Source organism: Acomys minous, assembly GCF_964271855.1.
Source record: "Acomys minous genome assembly, chromosome: 7".
Taxonomy (NCBI): domain Eukaryota; kingdom Metazoa; phylum Chordata; class Mammalia; order Rodentia; family Muridae; genus Acomys; species Acomys minous.
This window is the reverse complement of record NC_140488.1, coordinates 126,048,889-126,068,569: the sequence shown is the minus strand read 5'-3', so window position 1 is coordinate 126,068,569 and position 19,681 is coordinate 126,048,889. Positions and strand designations below refer to the sequence as shown.

The 19,681-nt window shown below is 40.5% G+C and overlaps 1 protein-coding gene across 6 annotated transcripts in view; it reads right to left on the bottom strand.

Moving 5' to 3' along the window:
• Positions 1 to 19,681, bottom strand: part of PHKA2 (phosphorylase kinase regulatory subunit alpha 2) — an 82,800-nt gene that overhangs the window by 37,362 nt on the left and 25,757 nt on the right. For all 6 annotated transcript variants that reach the window (XM_084790644.1, XM_084790643.1, XM_084790646.1 and 3 more), the window contains 9 exons: positions 18,850 to 18,897; positions 17,668 to 17,836; positions 16,727 to 16,809; positions 15,595 to 15,675; positions 14,025 to 14,123; positions 11,722 to 11,868; positions 9,315 to 9,368; positions 8,641 to 8,763; positions 2,860 to 2,955 (listed from right to left, as the gene is read on the bottom strand). In XM_084790644.1, coding sequence (XP_084646770.1) covers positions 2,860 to 2,955; positions 8,641 to 8,763; positions 9,315 to 9,368; positions 11,722 to 11,868; positions 14,025 to 14,123; positions 15,595 to 15,675; positions 16,727 to 16,809; positions 17,668 to 17,836; positions 18,850 to 18,897 — 900 coding nt within the window. The remainder of the gene's footprint in view (positions 1 to 2,859; positions 2,956 to 8,640; positions 8,764 to 9,314; positions 9,369 to 11,721; positions 11,869 to 14,024; positions 14,124 to 15,594; positions 15,676 to 16,726; positions 16,810 to 17,667; positions 17,837 to 18,849; positions 18,898 to 19,681) is intronic.

Sequence of the window (19,681 nt, the reverse complement as noted above, 5' to 3'; positions counted from 1 at the left end):
TACAGAACCACTTTGTACACTAGTTCCTAGGCTGTGACAGGCATGGAGTAGCTGCCCACTACATGTTTTTTAGACATACTTTCACTAGTCCCCAGATGTGCTGTGGAGGGTCCAGGGATGGTGGTACCTTGTCCAAGCATGTATATAGGCTGCATGCCACTGTAGTCTCAGACTTTTTCTAATTTGCACGAAAGTGCTATACAGGTTTGTGGCTGTGGGCCCTTGTCAGTAGGCGGAGGAGACATTCCCTCCTGGTAAGCTTCGGACAAAGGTGAGCAGACCCCCTGCTGATAACTAACCCATCAAACCCAAATGTGTTAAAAAGATAGTTCCTTGCAGACCCTAACCCACACAAAAGGTGTCTTTGAAGAAAAACATATCAAAGGTGTCCTGGAGACAAGCCCCAGGAAGTGTGCTAGGAATGTCTGCTGCTATTCAAATCCCTTAGTTAAAAAACCCAGAGGCTGGAAGGTTTGGAGTGCACTCCCTATTTCTCCCCCGTAGCTCTCTGTCCTTGTCTTTCTTTTACCATTACGCTTAGTGAATTAAAATCTAGTTCTTTGACTCTTGACTGCCTTTATTTTAATCAAGTGCGGTCAGTTATCTGGCCTTTCACATGCCTGAGGCTTCCTCCCCGCTCTGGAAAGGACACAAACTCCCATTGTCTCAACCCTGGCTGAGCACAGCTGCCCTGCACTCCTTCCCTGTCCAGAAGGCCTTCTTCATGACCATGACCGGTTCTCAGGACAGAGCCTTCTTCAGCTAGCCCCCAGAAGGCTGAAGAAAACTCTTGTGACCAGATTCTCAGCCCAGCCTTCTGGAGAAAGGAACCCACATGTGGTGTCTTGCAGGATTCCTTCCCAGTGGTCTCTATATGTTATTGATGTGACTGAGGAACCTTGCCAACTCTCACCTGTGAAGCTAACACAAAATGAAGTTAAGGTAAAATATTGTCCAATGCTGGTGCTTAGCATATAAGCTAAATACTAAATAAAGAGGGTATTGCATGAGTGGAAACCTAAAAGTCAATGTGGTACTCAGGAGAGAGAGAGTTGTGGAGTAACATTTTTATGATGTACAACCAGCATTATCCATCAGGAAGCAAAGTGAAGCTCTGACACCAAGCATTTACTATAGTCAGTGCATGAGCCTTTTGGGAGAGCAAGGGTGGCTAGTCTCTACCATCAAATAGGTGTACTATACTCAAAGGTATGGATTTTCCCTTGTTCAGCTTCCAGCTTCCTCCCATTGATGCCTCCATACTATAAAATGAGTGATCCGAACAAGGGATATGAAAATGTAGCTATTGGGGCTCGAGAGATGGCTCAGAAATTAAGAACCGTGGCTGATCTTCCAAAGGTCTTGAGTTCAATTCCCAGAAACCACATGGTGGCTCACAAGCATCTATAACGAGATCTGGTGCCCTCTTCTGGCCTGCTGGCTCATGTGCAAGAGAAATGCTATATAAATAATAAGTAAATACATCTTTTTTTAAATATAGCTATTGAAAATGACCCAGACACCCTTACCCTCATCAGCATTCATTGTATCCATAGCATACAGCTACAAATGTAAAATGAAGAAATTTGCACAAGACTTCATAACTTAATCTGTATGGTGAGGCATGACAAATGTCTTGTCCTAAAAAAGCCTGGATGATGTAAAGCTGTCTGTTCATGCTATGATGGGAGCATGGAGTTTTTAGAAGCTCAGACTCAAAAGTCTAGCTAGAACTGAGTGGATAAAGCCATTGCAAGGAACCCCCCAGTGGATCTAGAAATGAACCAGCTGACTAGGTGGGCTATTATTAATGTAAAAGAATCCAATGCTTCTAAAAGTAGAATATTCCAATTTTCATAGAATCTCAATTCCTTTATTTGACTTTCTTCTTAATCTAAATGGTCACTTAGTTATTAACATTTAATAGCTCCTTCTAGATCAGTGGTTCTCCATCTGTAGGTTGTGATCTCTTTGGGGGTCAAATGACCCTTTCACAGGGGTCACCTAAGACCATCTGAAAACACAGATTGCTTATCAGATATTCTGCATATCACATATTTATATCATGATTCATAATAGTAGCAAGATTACAGTTATAAAGCAGCAATGAAAATAATCTTATGGTTGGGGGTCACCACAACATGAGGAACTGTATTAAAGGGTCACAACGTTAGGAAGGTAGAGAAGCACTGCTCTAGATTAAAGCCCAAAGTAATACTCAGAACTTTTATGCTATATAAGGACCAAGTCTTGGCCTCATTTAAAATGTATGTTTATTTGATTTTCCTTTGAGCCACTGTCATACAGGGTGGCCTTGAATTAGCAATCTTTCTACTTCAGGTACCTGTAGGGTGGATTACAAGAAAAATTTACTACATCACTACTTTCAAAGACCCAGTAGGGTACCTAATGTGTGGATACATCTACTAACTACAAAGTATACTGCCCATTAAGAGGTGGTGTGGCTTTGTGTGGAGGCCTAGAACCTAGGGTCTGGTTCTGAGTAGAATCCAGGGTTATTTTAGACTGGAGAGATTGCAGAGATTCCCTCAGTGTAGTCAGGCTCTTTCATGTCCTTTGGTCATAAGTGTATGACCTGATTCAACCACAGACCAGATACAGGTATGTTCCAAAGGTCTTAAGCTGCTGCCTCCCTAGGACATCCATGGTCAAGCATGTTCCATGTGTTTTTCAAAGCTCTAATACCTTATGATGAATAGAAAAACTAGCCTTTAGAAACCACTTCCGGAGAAAAAGAGGTCGTTTGTCCTAAATGGTGATTGGAGAATACCAAAAAGTCAAGCCCTAACTCACTCAGTATAGATGAACAGCGCAAAGGGCTTGGCACCACCTGGTTACCTTGTCTGGTGGGATGGCATAGAGTTCTGGCACCAAGTGGATCCCATCTTTGCCTCTGATTAATATTCCTTCCAGGGCTTCTCGGTATTCTTGGACCTGGAAAACAGCCCTAACATCTTTAGTGTGACAGAGTTCTGGTAGTTAATGATGCAATGACAATATGGCTTAGAAAACAACAGCAAACCAGGCCTCTTGGCAACAAACAGGGCAAAAAAGCTAAAATGTTTGGCTGTGGCAGAACAGAGGGACTCTGGCTAACAGTAAGTGTCAGGAGAAGGGACACCATTGCTTTTTCCTTCCCAAATCCAGCTGCACTTGCCAAGTTTCCAGGGAGAGGGCAAGAGCAGCCCCCAAGGAAGTAGCTGTTCGGTCCTCAAACTCTGCACAGTGTTGTCATTCATACCACACATACCACACATGGGACATCATTCCCATGCCATTCTCATTTAAATAATTTACTATTAGGTTTTCTTATATTTAAAAATTGCCTGAACAATCAAGTTTTAAACATCTTGGGATGGAAACCCTGTATTGGGCAGTACATTCTGTTTCTGCCTAGTAGTAGTTCCTTTCTTTCTTTTCTTTTTTTCTTCTTTTGCTCAAGGGCTTGTGGAGATAGCTCAAGTCAGCAAAGTGCAGTGTGAGGATCTGAGTCTAGGTTCCCAGAATCCACATAAAAGGCCTGGTGGCACATCTATGACCCCAGAGGTAGGAAATGCGGGGCAGAGAACAAGTGGATCCCTAAAGTTCACTGGCCACCCAGTCTAGCTGAATTAATGAGCTATACTGAATCTGAAACGTTAGGAAGAGAGAAGTAGAGAGCAACTGGAGAAGATATCATACATCAACCTCTGGTTTTCACACACGAGGATCCTCTAAATACATACATGATCATGTACCTACTACACACACACACACACACACACACACACACACACACACACACACACACACACACAGTTTGTTGTTGGTTAGGAAATATTTCCTGGGGTTGGTAATGTGGCTTGGTGGTAGTGCTTGCCTATAATGCAAGGTCTTGAGTTTCATCTTCATCAAAACACACAGACACACAGACACACAGACACACAGACACAGACACACACACACACACACACACACACACACAGAGAGAGAGAGAGAGAGAGAGAGAGAGAGAGAGAGAGAGAGAGAGAGAGAGAGAGAGAGAGAGATGGGGGAATAAGAATGATTTATTCGTTACAAAAATCTAATGTGAGAAAAAAAGAAATGCAAATACTATGCTCTATATATACCAGTTCTAAAGATACAACACTTAGTATAATAAAATCTTTTGAAGCAAACATTCCCATTAAGCTGAAGAAGCAGTGATAAAAACCAACATAATAAAAGGAAAGAAGGATGTGGGGCAGAAAACTTCACCAGCCAGCCGCCAGCTACTTAAACATTGCTTTTTGGAGAGCTCAATTACAGATCTCATTTTCTGATCACTTCAGACTTATAAGATGGCAATGTATGGCCACAACTGTATCATTTTAAAATGTCAACAAGGGCTGGAGATGGTGGCCCACGCCTTTAATCCCAGCACTCGGGAGGCACAGGTAGGCGGATCCATGTGAGTTCAAGGTCAGACTGGTCTACAATGTGACTCCAGTACAGCCAGGGCTACATAGAGAAACCCTGTCTTGAAAAACAAAACAAACAAAAGTCAACAATGAAACTAGATTGCAGCATAGAGGCTTTCTGGTCAGATCTAGCTCAAATCATCCAAGTTTTGTGTTCTAAGTATGTCTTTAGTAGGAGCCTGCCTTAACTGCTGAGAGGAAAACAGGGATTCCATCAATAGTTTATGTTGCTTTGGGAGCCACTTGGACTGCTCTGACTAATCATTTGAAAAAGTTTCTCATGTGTGGTACTGAGGTTTTCATAAGTCTATGGCTCTCATGGGTAGTACTGTCAGCTCAAGTAGCTTAACACACACACACACACACACACACACACACACACACACACACACACACACACACAAGGGCTAGAGATACAGATGAGTGGTAAAGTACTTGCCTTGCATGCACAAGACCTTGGGTTTCATCCCTTACAGTGCCCCCCAAATCTAAATAATATGTCAAATAAAAAAGACAACACAGGTGTGGGTAGCAGAGTCTCTGAGCACTATACAGTAAGATATAAGGGCTGCAGTGATGGCTCAACAGTTAAGAGCACTGTCTGCTCTTCCAGAGGTCCTAAGTTCAATTCCCAGCAACCACATAGTGCTCACAATCATTTATAATGTGATCTGATGCCCTCTTCTGGCCTACAGGTGTACATGCAAATAGAATACTCATATACATAAAATAAAAGTCAATAAATCTTAAAAAAATAAAAAAGATATAATAAAGAAGTAACAAAAGATATTATGCATTTTCCTTTTAGCATTTTTTATTATAACTGTTTGCTCCCTCTAAACCCTTACTGTCTTCAGAACAGAAGATACAAGTGAGGGGATAACAACTGGGATACAATCTGAATAAATGATAAATTAAAAATTTTTTAAATTCAACTTTCCACTGTCTTTATAAATATATACATTACATACATATATACATATTCATTAATTATTCAGCATAATTTGGAGAGAGGGAGAGTGCTCACACACAAATACACACAGACACACACACAGGCATACACACACATGTGCTGGGCGTGGTGGTGCATGCCTTTAATCCTAGCACTCAGGAGGCAGAAGTAAGCAAATCTCTGAGTTTGGGGCCAGCCTGGTCTACTGAGTGAGTTCCAGGATAAACAGGACTACACAGAGAAACCCTGTCTCAAAAAACTAAAACTACATACCTGTAATCCCAGCACTCAGGAAGCAGAGGCAGGTGAATCTCTGTGAGTTCAAGGCCAGCCTGGTCTACAAAGCGAGTTTGAGACAGCTAGAGCTACACAGAGAAACCCTGTCTCGAAAAAACAAACAAACAAAAAACCCCAAAACACTAAAACTAAAATAGCAAAAAAAAAAAATCTAGTTTTAAAATTAAACTTTAATTTCATTAACTATAGCTAAACATACTAAAAAACTTGTATTAATTTTTCTTATCTAAACAATACAAAACAATCAATGTCTAACAACAACATTCATGATTTTTTTATGCCTTAAGTATTAATGTTTCTTGATTTAATTAGTATCTAAAATGCCATATAGTACAATTAGCTGGGATTAAAAATGAAAACAATATTTGTATTTTACTAATAAAAAGAGCGACAATCCTATAGTGATTTCTTCCAATGTCCCATTTCTAAGCATTTAAATATAAGTAAGATAGTTCATCAAGTACAAATAATTGTAAATACGGGGATAAGTATATAATCAGTGTCATGAAAAATACATAAATTCTGGTTATTGTAGAGATGTTTGTTTCATCTGTAATGTTTACTCCATTAGATCAAACTGTGTTCTTGATTACTTAATTTTAGATATGGCAATTTATGTCACATACAGAGGGTATAAAAACAATTCAGATCCAGATCGTGATGTAAATAGTTTTCATATGATCCAGGAGTTTCTTTTTCTTTCTTTCCTTCTTTTCTTTTTTATTTTATTTTTATTTATTTTTTTATTTTCGAGACAGGATCTCTCTGTGTAGCCTTGGCTGTCCTGGACTCACTTTGTAGACCAGGCTGGCCTCGAACTCATAGAGATCCACCTGCCTCTGCCTCCTGAGTGCTGGGATTATAGGCGTGCGCCAGACACCACACCCCAGTGATCCAGGAGTTTCTTAGTGGCCTTTACCAGCTACTCCTCTGTCCTGAAGACTCCCTTCTGCCTCATCTGTATCAGATTCCTGAAAAGAGCTTTTATAGCTCTATGGGACCTTACAATATTCGATATATAAATGTGGCCCCTGAATGCACAAAATGCAATGCTTGGCCAACAGAGGGAACTGTGAATGAAAAGATGTTGTATCTACAGAGACTGATCAGAATTTCAGTACTGTGGAGACCGGAATGTTGCAGGTCCCAAGGCTAGCAACCTTATCTTGGACTGGGTCTAGCCCTACAGAACAACCACTCCTTGCCCACTTCTCTGATAGAACTAATATCCTGTGAATAATAATAAAACCCTTTTGGAATCTTTTAATTTGACTACTAGCTTCCATCAATCCCCAAAGCTCAAATGGCAATCTGTGGTCGATCGAAAAGCTTCCCCTATTTTGCTGTAGCTGGCTCTCTGGTGTACCCATCCCACCAATGTATTTTAAACTTGCCTTGTTTTATGACTTCCTTGAGTAAAACTATAAACTTAATGAAACTGCTTCCACATTGGCACATGGAACTTGGAGTAACCTAAATCTGAATTCTTAGGTCACGGACACTTAAAATGGTTACAGAATAAACTATCCCTTATTTCCTTAAAAAAAAAAAGATATGACACACAGTCATTCTAATCTCCTTAGCTGCCCCCTGTCCCTTTGATCACTGTTAAGTCTGTTTTTATTGACATTCAAAGTCAGTCGTTCAGAGAGCTTTCAATACTAAGAATAAAAGCCAAGAAGGCCCAAGATAAACTCTAAGTATAATATAAGAGCAAATAATGCTCATAGGGTATTAAGTCTCTTCTTGTTAACCTGCTGTCCTTCCTCTGAGTGCCACCAGGTCTCCCCCTCCAGGGGACATGGTCAAATATGAGGCACCAGCGTACGTGTGAAAGTCATACCCCACTCTCCACTCAACTGTGGAGAGTGTTCTGTCCATTGGCGAGATCTGGGTAGGGGTTTAAAGGTTACCAAGAAGAGACTTGATACCCTATGAGCATATACAGGGGGAGGAAATCCCCCTCAGGAACAGTCATAGGGGAGGAGAATAAGGGGAAAATGGGAGGGAGAGAAGAATGGGAGGATACAAGGGATGGGATAACCATTGAGATGTAACAAGAATAAATTAATTTAAAAAAGAGAAAAGAGAAAAAAAATAAAATCACTCTGAAAAACAAACCATTCTGGCTCAGGTATAGAGACCAGAAAGAACAGAGAGTAGAGCTGGAGCTTGGGAGGCAGTTAGGGGTTGATACACTAAACATGAGGGTGTCACTAAGCCACAGGACCTCTGAACTAGACATAACAGTAGCGAAATGACCGCCTGATCTGAAAGAAATATAAGAAGCACCTGTCTGAGAGAGACAGGAACTGTGTCTCCCAGCACTCATGCCGTTGTCTAATCCTCGCCCCACCCCCACCCCTCTACCACCACCCCGCCACGCCCACTCTTGCCTATGTGACAGCCATTTAACTGGCCATGTGATGGAGGCACTTTGCCAGTTCAAGACACAAGAAAGCTTGGCGGCCTGTGCTTTTACACTCTTGGGGAAAAGAGTGCAGCATGAAAAGTCTAGTAACCCCAAGAGTCTACTTCTGTGAGAAGCCCAAGTGAGACACATGGAGAAGAACCAAGCCACAGCCACACAGCTTAGCTGAGCATCCAGCCTTAGCTGGAAGCCAGACTTCACTCACCAGCCACCAGAATGGGGCTATCTTAAGAGCAGGTCCTCTAGCCCTATGAATTATGCCAGGTGATGTGAGGAGAAGCAGAGACGATCTGTCCCTACCAGCTCTGCCCAAACAGGAGATTATGAACAAATCAATAAAACCGCTGTTGCTTTACTTCACTAGGCTTTGGAAAAGCTTTTAAAATAGCAACAGATAACTGAAACAAGGAAATGCATTCTTGAATGATGCTATGCTCATAGTGATCAGCCCATCAGTGGGATGAAAAGGCTTATGAGCACAATGCCCAGCATTTTCTCACCTGAACAGCATCACCATTAAAGATTCCATCTATGATTAAGTAGGTCCAGAACACAGGCCATTCACATTCAATGTTTTCAAAGAGCTTGAGTTCAGCAGGGTCATAATGCAATCGGTGTGGGTCCTAGAAGCAAATACATCAAAACTTTTAGAAAAGAATGCTCGATTTCATACGCAATGCCACCGGGCCTCACTGGATCTCCCTTGCCTGTATCAGTCAATACAGCTTAGAGGCTGCTATGATTAGGAGTCTAGTATCATGGGGGAAATGCTAGTTTGGACAAAATTTTAGAAACTACATCAGAAATACACACAGGATTCCTCAGTAGATTATTACATTAAAGTATCCTAAGACATAGCAATCTGCTTGGCAGATGATCTGTTCGAGTTTATATCATTACATTAATCACTGTGGCAATAAAACCAAAGGAGAAGGCTACAGATGATCTTTAAAAAAAATAACATGGAAACTACAGACTTGATTTACAAGCCAGCTTCACATTACTGCTTGACCTGATGATCAGTCTTTTCTATATAATTCCAGGCTTTCTGACTCTAAAATTAATACTTCCCTTCCCAATATTCAACATATAATTATAATCAGTGGAGGGAGAATGACACAGTGGCAAGTAGATATAAAGCAGTTAAGGAACATAAACAATATTTAAATACAACCTCTCTTGGGGTTTTATAACCATCCCGAAGGAAGCGACAACATCCATAACGCCCCTGGTAAGGTGAAGAAAAAAAGTAGAGCTGATGAAATCAAAAGAAATTTTCTTTGTTTTTTTTCCAACTCAAGTCTCCCTTCCCATTGAGTCTTTCAGTGAAGAAATATGTACCCATGTTCTTTGCTTTAGTTTCTTTTTCAAATATTGAGCAAAGCTAATTCAGACTTGAGGAGCATAAAGGAACACTCTTTCAGAGACCGGGGTGGGGCTGCAAATATGATTATCAGGAATTTAGTGAGTGATCATTCTTTCATGTGGTTTACAGTATCATACATAAATGCCAGGTATCCTCACTAGGTGAAAAAGCCATTGATATTTGGCTGGTTTCTGTGTGTGTATCTAGGAAGCTAAAAGGATACTCTGCAGACTCATAGCACTTGAGCTGTGTATGTGGAAGAGGGTTTATTTCAGAGGCCTGGCAAGGCTTGGGAGGAGGGGGATGGGGTTATGAGGTGGAGATGCGGAAAAGGAGCTTCCTGCACTCATTACGTGGCAGCTGGTTCACTGGTTGCAGATGCCGGGGCTCCTCTCTAGCTTTCTGGGTGTCAAGAAAGGAGGCTGGGTGCAATGATGTCTTATCTGATGTCCCTTATCCCTAGTTTTGGGTGCCTATTTCCCAGTTTCTTCTGAGGGTGGTGCTTCCCTGGCAGGCTTGGCTATCACTTGTCCTGGGGACCTATCCAAGTTCTGTGTGGTTCTGGGAATCATCCCAGGGGACTCAATGTAGAAGCCCATTTGTCCTGGAAGGACATTACAACTGCCCTTTCAACTGTAGCTATCTAAACCATCCCCTTTCCTCCACAGAGTCTGACTCTCCCAGTTGCTTTCTTTTGGGAATATGCCTGGAGACTCTTCAATTGCTTGGTTTCCAAGGGGACGAAGGCATTTCTTACTGAATATAGGTGAGACTATCAACATGTAAGCTTTGACTTAGGAAACTTAAATTCGCAAGACAATTTTATGGATTTCTGTTTGCTGAAAATGTAATATTGTCTCAGCTTAGCAATCTGTTACTGTATTTCACTGCTGTAGTAATGGATTTTCAACATTCACATTTTTATTAGCATACAAAAATAAGATTTTCATTATGATAGTTCATAATGAAATATTTCATTTTTTCCACTGTACTTTGTTCTCATTTAACTCATTATTTCTTGTCTCCGTTCCTCCTTCCATTAGCTTTTTTTCCTTCAAAGTCAATCTTTCTCCTTTTATGTGGTGTGTGTGTGTGTGTGTGTGTGTGTGTGTGTGTGTGTGTGTGTGTGTTCCATGGTACCAAAAAACATGGAATACTTATATTTCTTCTCCCTGCTACCTTATTCTTCTCTCCCTTTGTACTCCTTTTCTGCTACCCATCTCATTTCTCTTTTCATTCATAAATATATGTACATATAAATATATATATATATAAAATATATATAAAACTCCAGTTTCTACATATAAGTGAAAACATACAAAAGTTGCTGGTTTCTGACTTCTTTTTTCTACCACAATGATCTTCAGTTGTATCTATGTTCCTGAAAATGACATACTTACTCTTCTTATAGATGAATAAAATTCCAGTGTGTGTGTATACCATATTTTCTTTACCCATTAATCAGAACAGAGATTTCTGTATTATTTTGTGTGTGTTTCTATGTGTATTTGTTCAAGTATGTACATGTGCATCTCTCTCTCTCTCTCTCTCTCTCTCTCTCTCTCTCTCTCTCTGTGTGTGTGTGTGTGTGTGTGTGTGTGTGTGTGTGTGTGTGTAGAGCGGAGGTTGATGTTAGCTTTTTTCCTCAATCCTCCTCCACATTATTTTTTTGGCATAGGGTCTCTCACTGAACCCAGAGCTGACTAGTTTAGCTAGAGAAGTTGGGCAGCAAACATTAGGGATCCACCCATCTCCTCCTTCTCAGTGTTAGGATTGTGGATGCATCCTGCTATGTCTGAATTTTAGATGGGTGCTGGGAATTTGAATTCGGGTCCTCGTGCTTGCACAGCTAGAACCCGGATATGTGCTTTTGTTCTGGTAGGGTCTATAGAGCTTTCAGGAGATTCTCAAAGAGTCTTCCTATAACCTCTAAAGGGTTAATGATCCAAGTACAGGCCTGTCTTAGAAGTATAGCAAAGATAAGGTTTAGGGGTTCAAAGAAGCTGCTTGGTTGCAAGCTCTGCTATTTTAGAAGACCATCAAGTTACTTAGTCACTCTGACTGTTTTCTTGTCTATAGACTCTACTTTGGACACACTCTGTGAGTCCATTTAGAAAATTTCCACAATGAGCTGCAAGGATGAGCTGCTCCATGCCATCACAGGAATGTGGTATTTACTGGGGAACCAGAGTGCACTAACATGGCCAATGCTCACCTGAAGCTTGGAAATAATTTCATTTTTGGTCACATTCACAAGGTTCACATCTTCTACTGCAAAGGCCGGGAAAGAAATAATAGAAAGAAGTCCAGCATCGATTTCTTTAGATGTGGATGCTCTTGGCAACATGGAGAAAAGAATTGACTGAATAAAAAAAAAAAAACCAAAAACAAAAACAAAGAGGTGGTTAATTTAAGCTAGAGAAGGATGACTACTTAGATACAGTATCTAGGGATCATCACTTTAGCCCCAAGAAAACATTCAAATGAGTTTGTCTATCTGGAGAAGGATTTGGTCTTATCAAGATGGCAACTTCTGGCCACCCTTACTTACCCAGCCACCCAGACAATGTTTTCTCTTCCTTTTGGAGAGGAGGGGGAGTTGAAGAGAGCATGAGATAGTCTGACTAAGAAGTGCTTGTCTCCCTTCTTTCCATGTCCATCAATGGGGAAGAACTACAGGGCTGTTTGTGTCAGCAGTCGCGGTGTTCTGGCTATGAAGGCAGAACCCAGACAAGAAGACTCACATAGGACCAGCACAGAGAAATGGGACTAGGTGAGTTAGGAAAGTTAGAGATTGCTTTAAAAAAGAGTGAGATGCAGAAGAAGTGGTCAGAAAAAAATGGTGAGAATTAGTTTAGTTCCAGCATCTTTTTAAGATTATTGGACATACTACACAACGGCTTCTACAATAGCTAGAGTAAGAACTATAAATTTAGAAGGAGGTTAGAACTATAAGGAAACATTGGGGAAAGTAAAGGGGCTAATGTTGAGATCCAGCACATACAGACATAGGCTAGACACCTGAAAACACAAGCTCATTAAATACTGCATATGAAGATAGAGACAAGGTATTATGCCAAATACACAAGGAATCTCTGAGAAACAAGATTCATGTCCAAGGTCATCCAGCTAGTAAGTGATCAAGCGATCAAGCTAGAATTCTAACCCAGACTACACTTTTGCACTAGAAAATATAGTATCTATTAAGACACAAATCAGTATTCCTTTATTAATGGATACTCTAAGAAAATGCTAGAGACTTCATTAAAGAGTATACTTAGTAGGGGAAATGGAATGAGCTAGAAGGTGGAGTTAAGCTGAATGGAATCCTTCAGCTGCAAAATATAACCTTTTTAGAGTCAACCAATTCTTTTTTTTTTTTTTTGCTTCATGCAGGTTATGTGTTTTGTTTTGTTTTGTTTTGTTTTTGAGTCAACCAATTCTTTAACTATAGTCATGAATCACTTGATAATGAGTGGCATAGTCTGAGAAATAAAATATTAGGTATTTTCATCATTGTATAAATATCATAGAGTCTACATACAAATACTTATAGGCTACTATATACATAGGCTTTATGGCACATTTTGGTCAATGAGAGACAACATACACTCTAATACCCCAGTATGTCCTTCCTTATTGGCCAAACTATAAAGTAAATGGCTAAAATCATTCCTTTTCAGGGTTTTCTCTGCCTGGAACCACAACTCTCACTTGAAGCTATAAGTGTTTTGGGTTTAGGATTTTAGGAGACAGGGTCTCATGTAGGTTAAGCTGCCCCTGAACCTAGAAATTCTCTATGTAGCTGAAGATGAGCTTGAGCTTCTGGCCCTCCTGCCTCTCCATCTGGGGATTACAGGCACACGTCATCACACACAGTTTGTTATTTATAAGCAATGTTTACGACTCACTTTACTTCTAGCACATAGTAGGTCTGCACTAAGTTTGCTCATTTGTTACACATTGAGGACTGTCTGCTCAATGGTGCCCCCTACCCTGGGCCAATTATTTCTCTCTGTGAATTGTATTTCAAAGACGCTCAATGAACTCGCCATCTAGCCTCTCATTCATTCTGCACAGCACGGCTCCTCACCTCAAGTGAAATACCACTTGTGAGCCACTCCATTTGGGAGCACTAGGAAATGAACCTGTGAGAAACCCATCTATGTACTCAAAGCACAGACAACAGATTTTGCTCCTTGCAAAACCGAGATGCTTCGGCTGCTAGCTCCACACACAGAGAACCGTGGTGGCTTATGTCTCCATAGTACCTTTTGGCTACAAAGCAGTTGGGCAAGTTGCTGAGGTTCATTTAACTCGGATCCTTCCAGTTACTCTATGATGCAGCAGAAGAAAGATGGATACACACACACACACACACACACACACACACACACACACACACACACACACACCACACACACACACTTTATGGATGAGGAAGTCAAGGTAGTAGCCAGAAGTAGAACTTTCCTGGCCAGGATTCCCCTTCCTTATTTCTGGAGCTCTGACTGTTACCTGGCAGTGTTCCACTTCATCAGGTAGTACATGGATCACCGATTTGCGTCCTCCATGGGCTCCAAAAAGATCTAGTTCATCAATTGCCTCAAGTGCTGCCTACAAAAACGGGTAAGAATTACTTTCCTTTTTAATAGACACAATGTGGCTCTCATTTTTCATTAAGCAATCTACATGTTTTTCCTAATGACAATGAAGAATGACTTTTAAATCTAGCTAAAATCCTACTGTCATGGCCTCTCTTCATTAAGCAGCCCACAGCTTTCCAGTATGATACCACTCATTCTATGAATAAGAAAGAAACAGGAAAACTTGACCCCATACATATAAAATTACTGTTCTATCAACAGATGGAACAAGAATATACCATCATGTGTAGGACACTAAAAATGAATTCAAGATTGGCTTTTCTTTCACCTATTTTAGCAGTTAACCTACCTCATAGTTAATTGAGAAAGTTAATTTGGTTTTCACTAAAAAGCACCTATTCTGTCAGTTTGCTGTAACAGAGTATATTCGTTGTTGTTTTTAAAACTGTGGCTCTGGAGCCTTCGCGTTGTCTAAGCAGTTCATGCCTGTGTTGAGAAGGAGGCAGGAAGGAGGTACACTAAATGTTTTTGGCAAGACATTCACACCAGTGGCTTATAGGCTGGATGTGCCCCATGGGTAAACTGTTTGGCTTTAAGACTTCTTTCCTTTCCCTCCCCTTCCTTTTCTTCTGTTTCCATTTCTCTTGTCTCCTCCCCTCTCTTCTCTTTTTTCCTTTTTGTAATAGGACCTCACTGTGCTGTCCAGGTTGGCCCCAACCTCATGGGTTCAAGGTACCATCCTGCCTCAGCACTCTGGAAGCTGGGATTCAAGCCACACATTGCAGTGCTGGCTTGGAGTGCACTTTTATAGATGATTTTCAGTTGAAATACATTCAGGGAACGTTCTCAGTGTTCCCAGTATCTTACCATTCCCCTGACATCTGTCTTCTTGCCTTCCTTCCTTTCCCCTTTCTTTTCTTTTCTTTTCTATTCTATTCTTTCTTTCTGATTTTTTGAGACAGGGTCTCTCTATGTAGTCTTGGTTGTCCTGGACTCACTTTGTAGACCAGGCTGGCCTCAAACTCACAGAGATTCACCTGCCTCTGTCTCCCAAGTGCTAGGGCTCTGCTATCTTTCTATCTGGTTAACTTCACTTTTTGTTATTTCTCCAACCTTTTAGACTTGAAGATGTGTGTCTTGCCTACAAAATGCTCCTATTCTTTAACATTCACTGTGACCTAGAAAGGAGACGACTATCCATCACTTGCACAGCTTAACAGCAAGAACTTGGACCCATGGGTTGCACACCAAATAGCTAGGGCAGAAAACACTTATTTTTCTGTCACATGCCGATTTCACTGTTGGAAACCTATTTTCTTGACCTATAATTCACTTGGCTGGGGTACAGGTGCCACTTGGATTTCATATACTTGCTGCTGACTTTTGAAAAAAGAAGTGTCGTATTAAATCCAAATCCTTAAAGAAAAGAACCAAAGCAAAGCAGTAAACACACACAGAAGAAGAACAAACAGGACTGTCACCTTGGCCATTCCCACAGAGCTTGCATTCAGTTCTGGAATGCCCTGATTAGTCTTATCTCCACGTTCCCACATTCCGTAATCCTGGGGGAAAGACAGCTATCAGAGGTGGGGAGTACTTGACAAATACTATGGAAAAGCAATTTCTTTATGTTAGCACAGATGCAGTGAACCATGAGTACGGCTTCTCAAAGGCTTTCAACATTGTGGTTTTACATACTCACATTCTGTTCTTGCTCAAGTTCAGCTTTAGTGGCCTCTGTATAGAATTTTAGAAGAAAATACTCAAGTGGAACAAACATAAACACACTCCAAATGCTTATTTCTAAAATGCACTAACTTGTAACAAACTCAATTTTCAGCGAATGAAATATTTTACTTTTCGTAAAATTACAGTGCTGCCCCTATATTTGGCCAATGCTTATTTAAAATAATTTCGAAAACTATTTTTAGCATTACCTTTTCTGTAAAAGAATGTTTAGCAAATAATTGAGGCCAAGGTCAAAAGTGACTCACTGAACACACATGGTATTAAAGACCAATTCATATGAATTAATTCAGAATACTGTCACACAGAAGACAATACACATATACCTAACTTTTGGTGATTCATATTTTCATTAAAAAACCCAAGTGTCACATATTATTTCAGAATGCTACATACACTACTGAAAGACCCAAACCCAACAAGAGCCAGTACTGCTCCTAAACATGACCTGAGCAAATATGACACCAACAGACATGCTAACATGGGAGGGGAAAGGCTTAGGAAGCCTCAACCACAGACAACTAAGGAACAGTGACAGTGGGAGAATCCTTCTTCCCCAGGGAAGAGCAACACCTAATGGTCAGCCCTGAAATATACATATAAGTAACATTATACAGACTGAGCAGGTTACAGTTAGATATTTAAGTGTGTGTGTGTGTGTGTGTGTGTGTGTGTGTGTATGTGTGTATACAATTAAAGAAAAAGGCCATGATTTTAAAAGAAAGCAGGGGGCAGGGCCTATGGAAAGGTTTGGAAGGAGGAAAGGGAAGAAGAAAATGATATAATTATATTATAATCTCAAAAAAAAACTTTTTAAAAGAGCACAGGGTTGATGCTAAAATATCAGTCTTTAGCAAGGATACTTACAGCAACTTTATATGCAGCTTCTATGTAAAACACAAGATTCTGTATGAAGGCCACTTCATCAAGGGTAAAAATAATACGTAAGCCTAACAAAGAAAAGCAATGAGGTTATAAAGTGATGTCGTGAAGAGACTTGCTAGTTACACACAACAAATAGTTTGCCAACAAATAAGTATTTTTATCCTGTCTTTACTTTTTTTATCATCAGCAGTTAACTTTGCACTCAGTCTGGGGTGGGAGCTCCACCACTGCAGGTGTACCTATGGGAAAAGTCAGCGATAAGGAAGCATAGACTCTCCAGACCATGTTATATTTATGCGGAGAAGATTCAAACAAAGCAAATATTTTAGCCCAGAAGTGTCAGCGGCATTGCCTTGAGTGAGCCAAAGCAAAATCTGCACATGCCCAGGTCGAGCCTCATTTCATTGCCTACAGGTCTCAGACTGGGTGCATTTTCTGCCCTAACACAGATGCACATGACACCACAGGGAAGCATGCTTTTCCTCTGTATAACCTACTATCAATTCTAGTCCTATTAGTACTAACATAGTACTACTTGGTATGTTCTGAGTATGTCTCTCGGAAATTCAGTTTTGATAATGTGATAGTACTACGTTCTGGGGGCCTATTTGAGTTTAGGCCATTAGGGTCCTCCCTCATGGATGGATTAGGAGCCTTATGAAAGAGACTTCACAGAACATTCAGCTCTCAATTTATATGCTGTGTGAAGACACACCTTTCTACTTCTTCAGACAAGGCAGCTCTCAACAGATACTTGAACTTGTCAGTACCTTAATCTTGGGCTTTTCAGCCTCTAGAATTGTGAGAAAAAAACCTTCCATGCTGTTTAAATTTCCTAGTGTTTTGGGTGTTTTGTTATAATAGTAGAAATAGACATTGCCCCCTTCACTTTCTCATTTGTCACTCAAATGGCCCTGGCTCACCTGAGGCAGTCATCTGGGCCAGGAACAGGAGGAAGAGGGAGGTAGCATCCACCTGGAGATGGCCCCACTGGTCATCACCTACCACAATGCTGCAGGTGGCAGTGTTGTACTTGGCATGTAGACTGTCCCTGGTACTCTGAGTGTGCTTGAACTTCTCCACTTTGTCTACCTGAGGAAGAAAGCAAACTGGCTCCATACAGGTTCACAGGGGGCAGAGGGCATATCTAGGGATAATCAGTGCAGATGCTAGACTTCTTATGTGCTATCTCTGGGAGCCAGGCAGATGGGAAGAAGCTGCTAATGAGCACTACACATGGGCTCTGATGGAGAGTCTTCCCATTCATTCAATGGAAGTACCTCAGCCCACAGACTTTTCAGATAGCCCTGCATAGGTAAGGCTCAGGTCAAAAGGGGTCCTTGTCTACAGACTCCTCAGCAGCAGTGCATAGTAGGTTCTCAAGAACATAGGGAAGGAAGAAAAAGAACCTGTTTAAATTTCAACTTCTCTTTTCTTAACATGCCAAAGAAAAGAGCACAATGTCTTTGGCTACTCCACTAAGGATGGGGTGTCATGCATATCTGACCCAGTGCAGATGCATATATAAGGTTCTGTGTATAGTACCCTATACTAAAGATATCAGTCAACAATAATGCCATTTTTAAAAAATGAATTACATGTATTTATCTTTTGTGTATATGTGTATTGTGTGGGCATACATATGAAGGTTAGAGACCAACTTGTGGAAATTGTTTCTCTCCATTAGGCATGTGGGTCCTAGCACTGACCTCCGGTCTTCAGGCTTGATGATAGGTGCCTTTACCCACTGACTCATCCTCAATAATGACAATTTTAAAAACTCAAGCCCTTGAGTTTAAAAATACACAGAATCAACAGTAAGCAGTGCATGGCTTTCTGAGTGGTTTTTAATACTCTTTTCCTTAAAAAGGCGTGCTCTCCTTTTGTACACATAAATTTTTGAGGGTCTTCAAAAATGACATTTGAGACTGGTTCTATAGCATAATAAAATTATTGGGGATAATTTTTAAAAGAGAAAGTAAGCAAAATTCTCTTGTTTGTTGTCTTGAGAAAGTTCCAAATGTAACAAGCATGCCATCCCAATTAAAATGACACAAGCATACATTCCAATGCTCTGTGGTGCTGGTTTATCACATTCCACATACCTGTCTCATCATGCACTGGAGAAGACCTCGCATCAGCTTCACTACGTTCTGGAGAAATAAAGGGGCATCAATAACAAGGCTTAGGTTTCTTGCTTCAAGAAAACCATTTACTCCTACTTGACCAATAAGCCAGTGTTATCTGTCAGTGATCGGCAAATGACTGATCCCAACCGTACATAAATATTCTGGTTGTTCACATTATTGAGACTTTTCTACTCCATCACAAAATAAACATTTTGACAAAGTGATTTATCTCAAATAAAAGGGTTGGATCAGATGTATCTTTGGCCTCTGGAATTCAGTGACTCCCAACTGACATTCTCATAGGCTTAGTATTCTGGAACTCTATTGTTAACATTTCTTAATAATTTATTTTTGTTATGCTCAGGATGAATTAAGCCTACCATGCCTGTCCAAAAGTAATGATATTTTGCCAAAAGAGCCATTTGTGACACCATTATTGAACTATTGAGCAAAGTTCATACAAAATACAAGTGACAATTTAAAATACATTTTAAAATAATATGATTATTAATAATATGGCAACTGAATACTATCATCATCAGTCATAATAATGGTACATTAAGTAATTAGCCATCTTATCCACTTAATTTTATTAATTTGAATTTCAACACCAGCCTTATAAGATGGGTAGTACTTTTACCCTAGTTTCTATTTACAGGCTTAGGTGTATCACGGTACATACCACACCTTCCAGGGGACAACATGGTCAGGGAAAAGCATGGGAGTTAGACCCTTCCTCCTCTAAAATCCTAGGATTCGAGAATGTAATCCTAATTTTTCTTATAAACTGTTAGGGCAGAAAATGTTA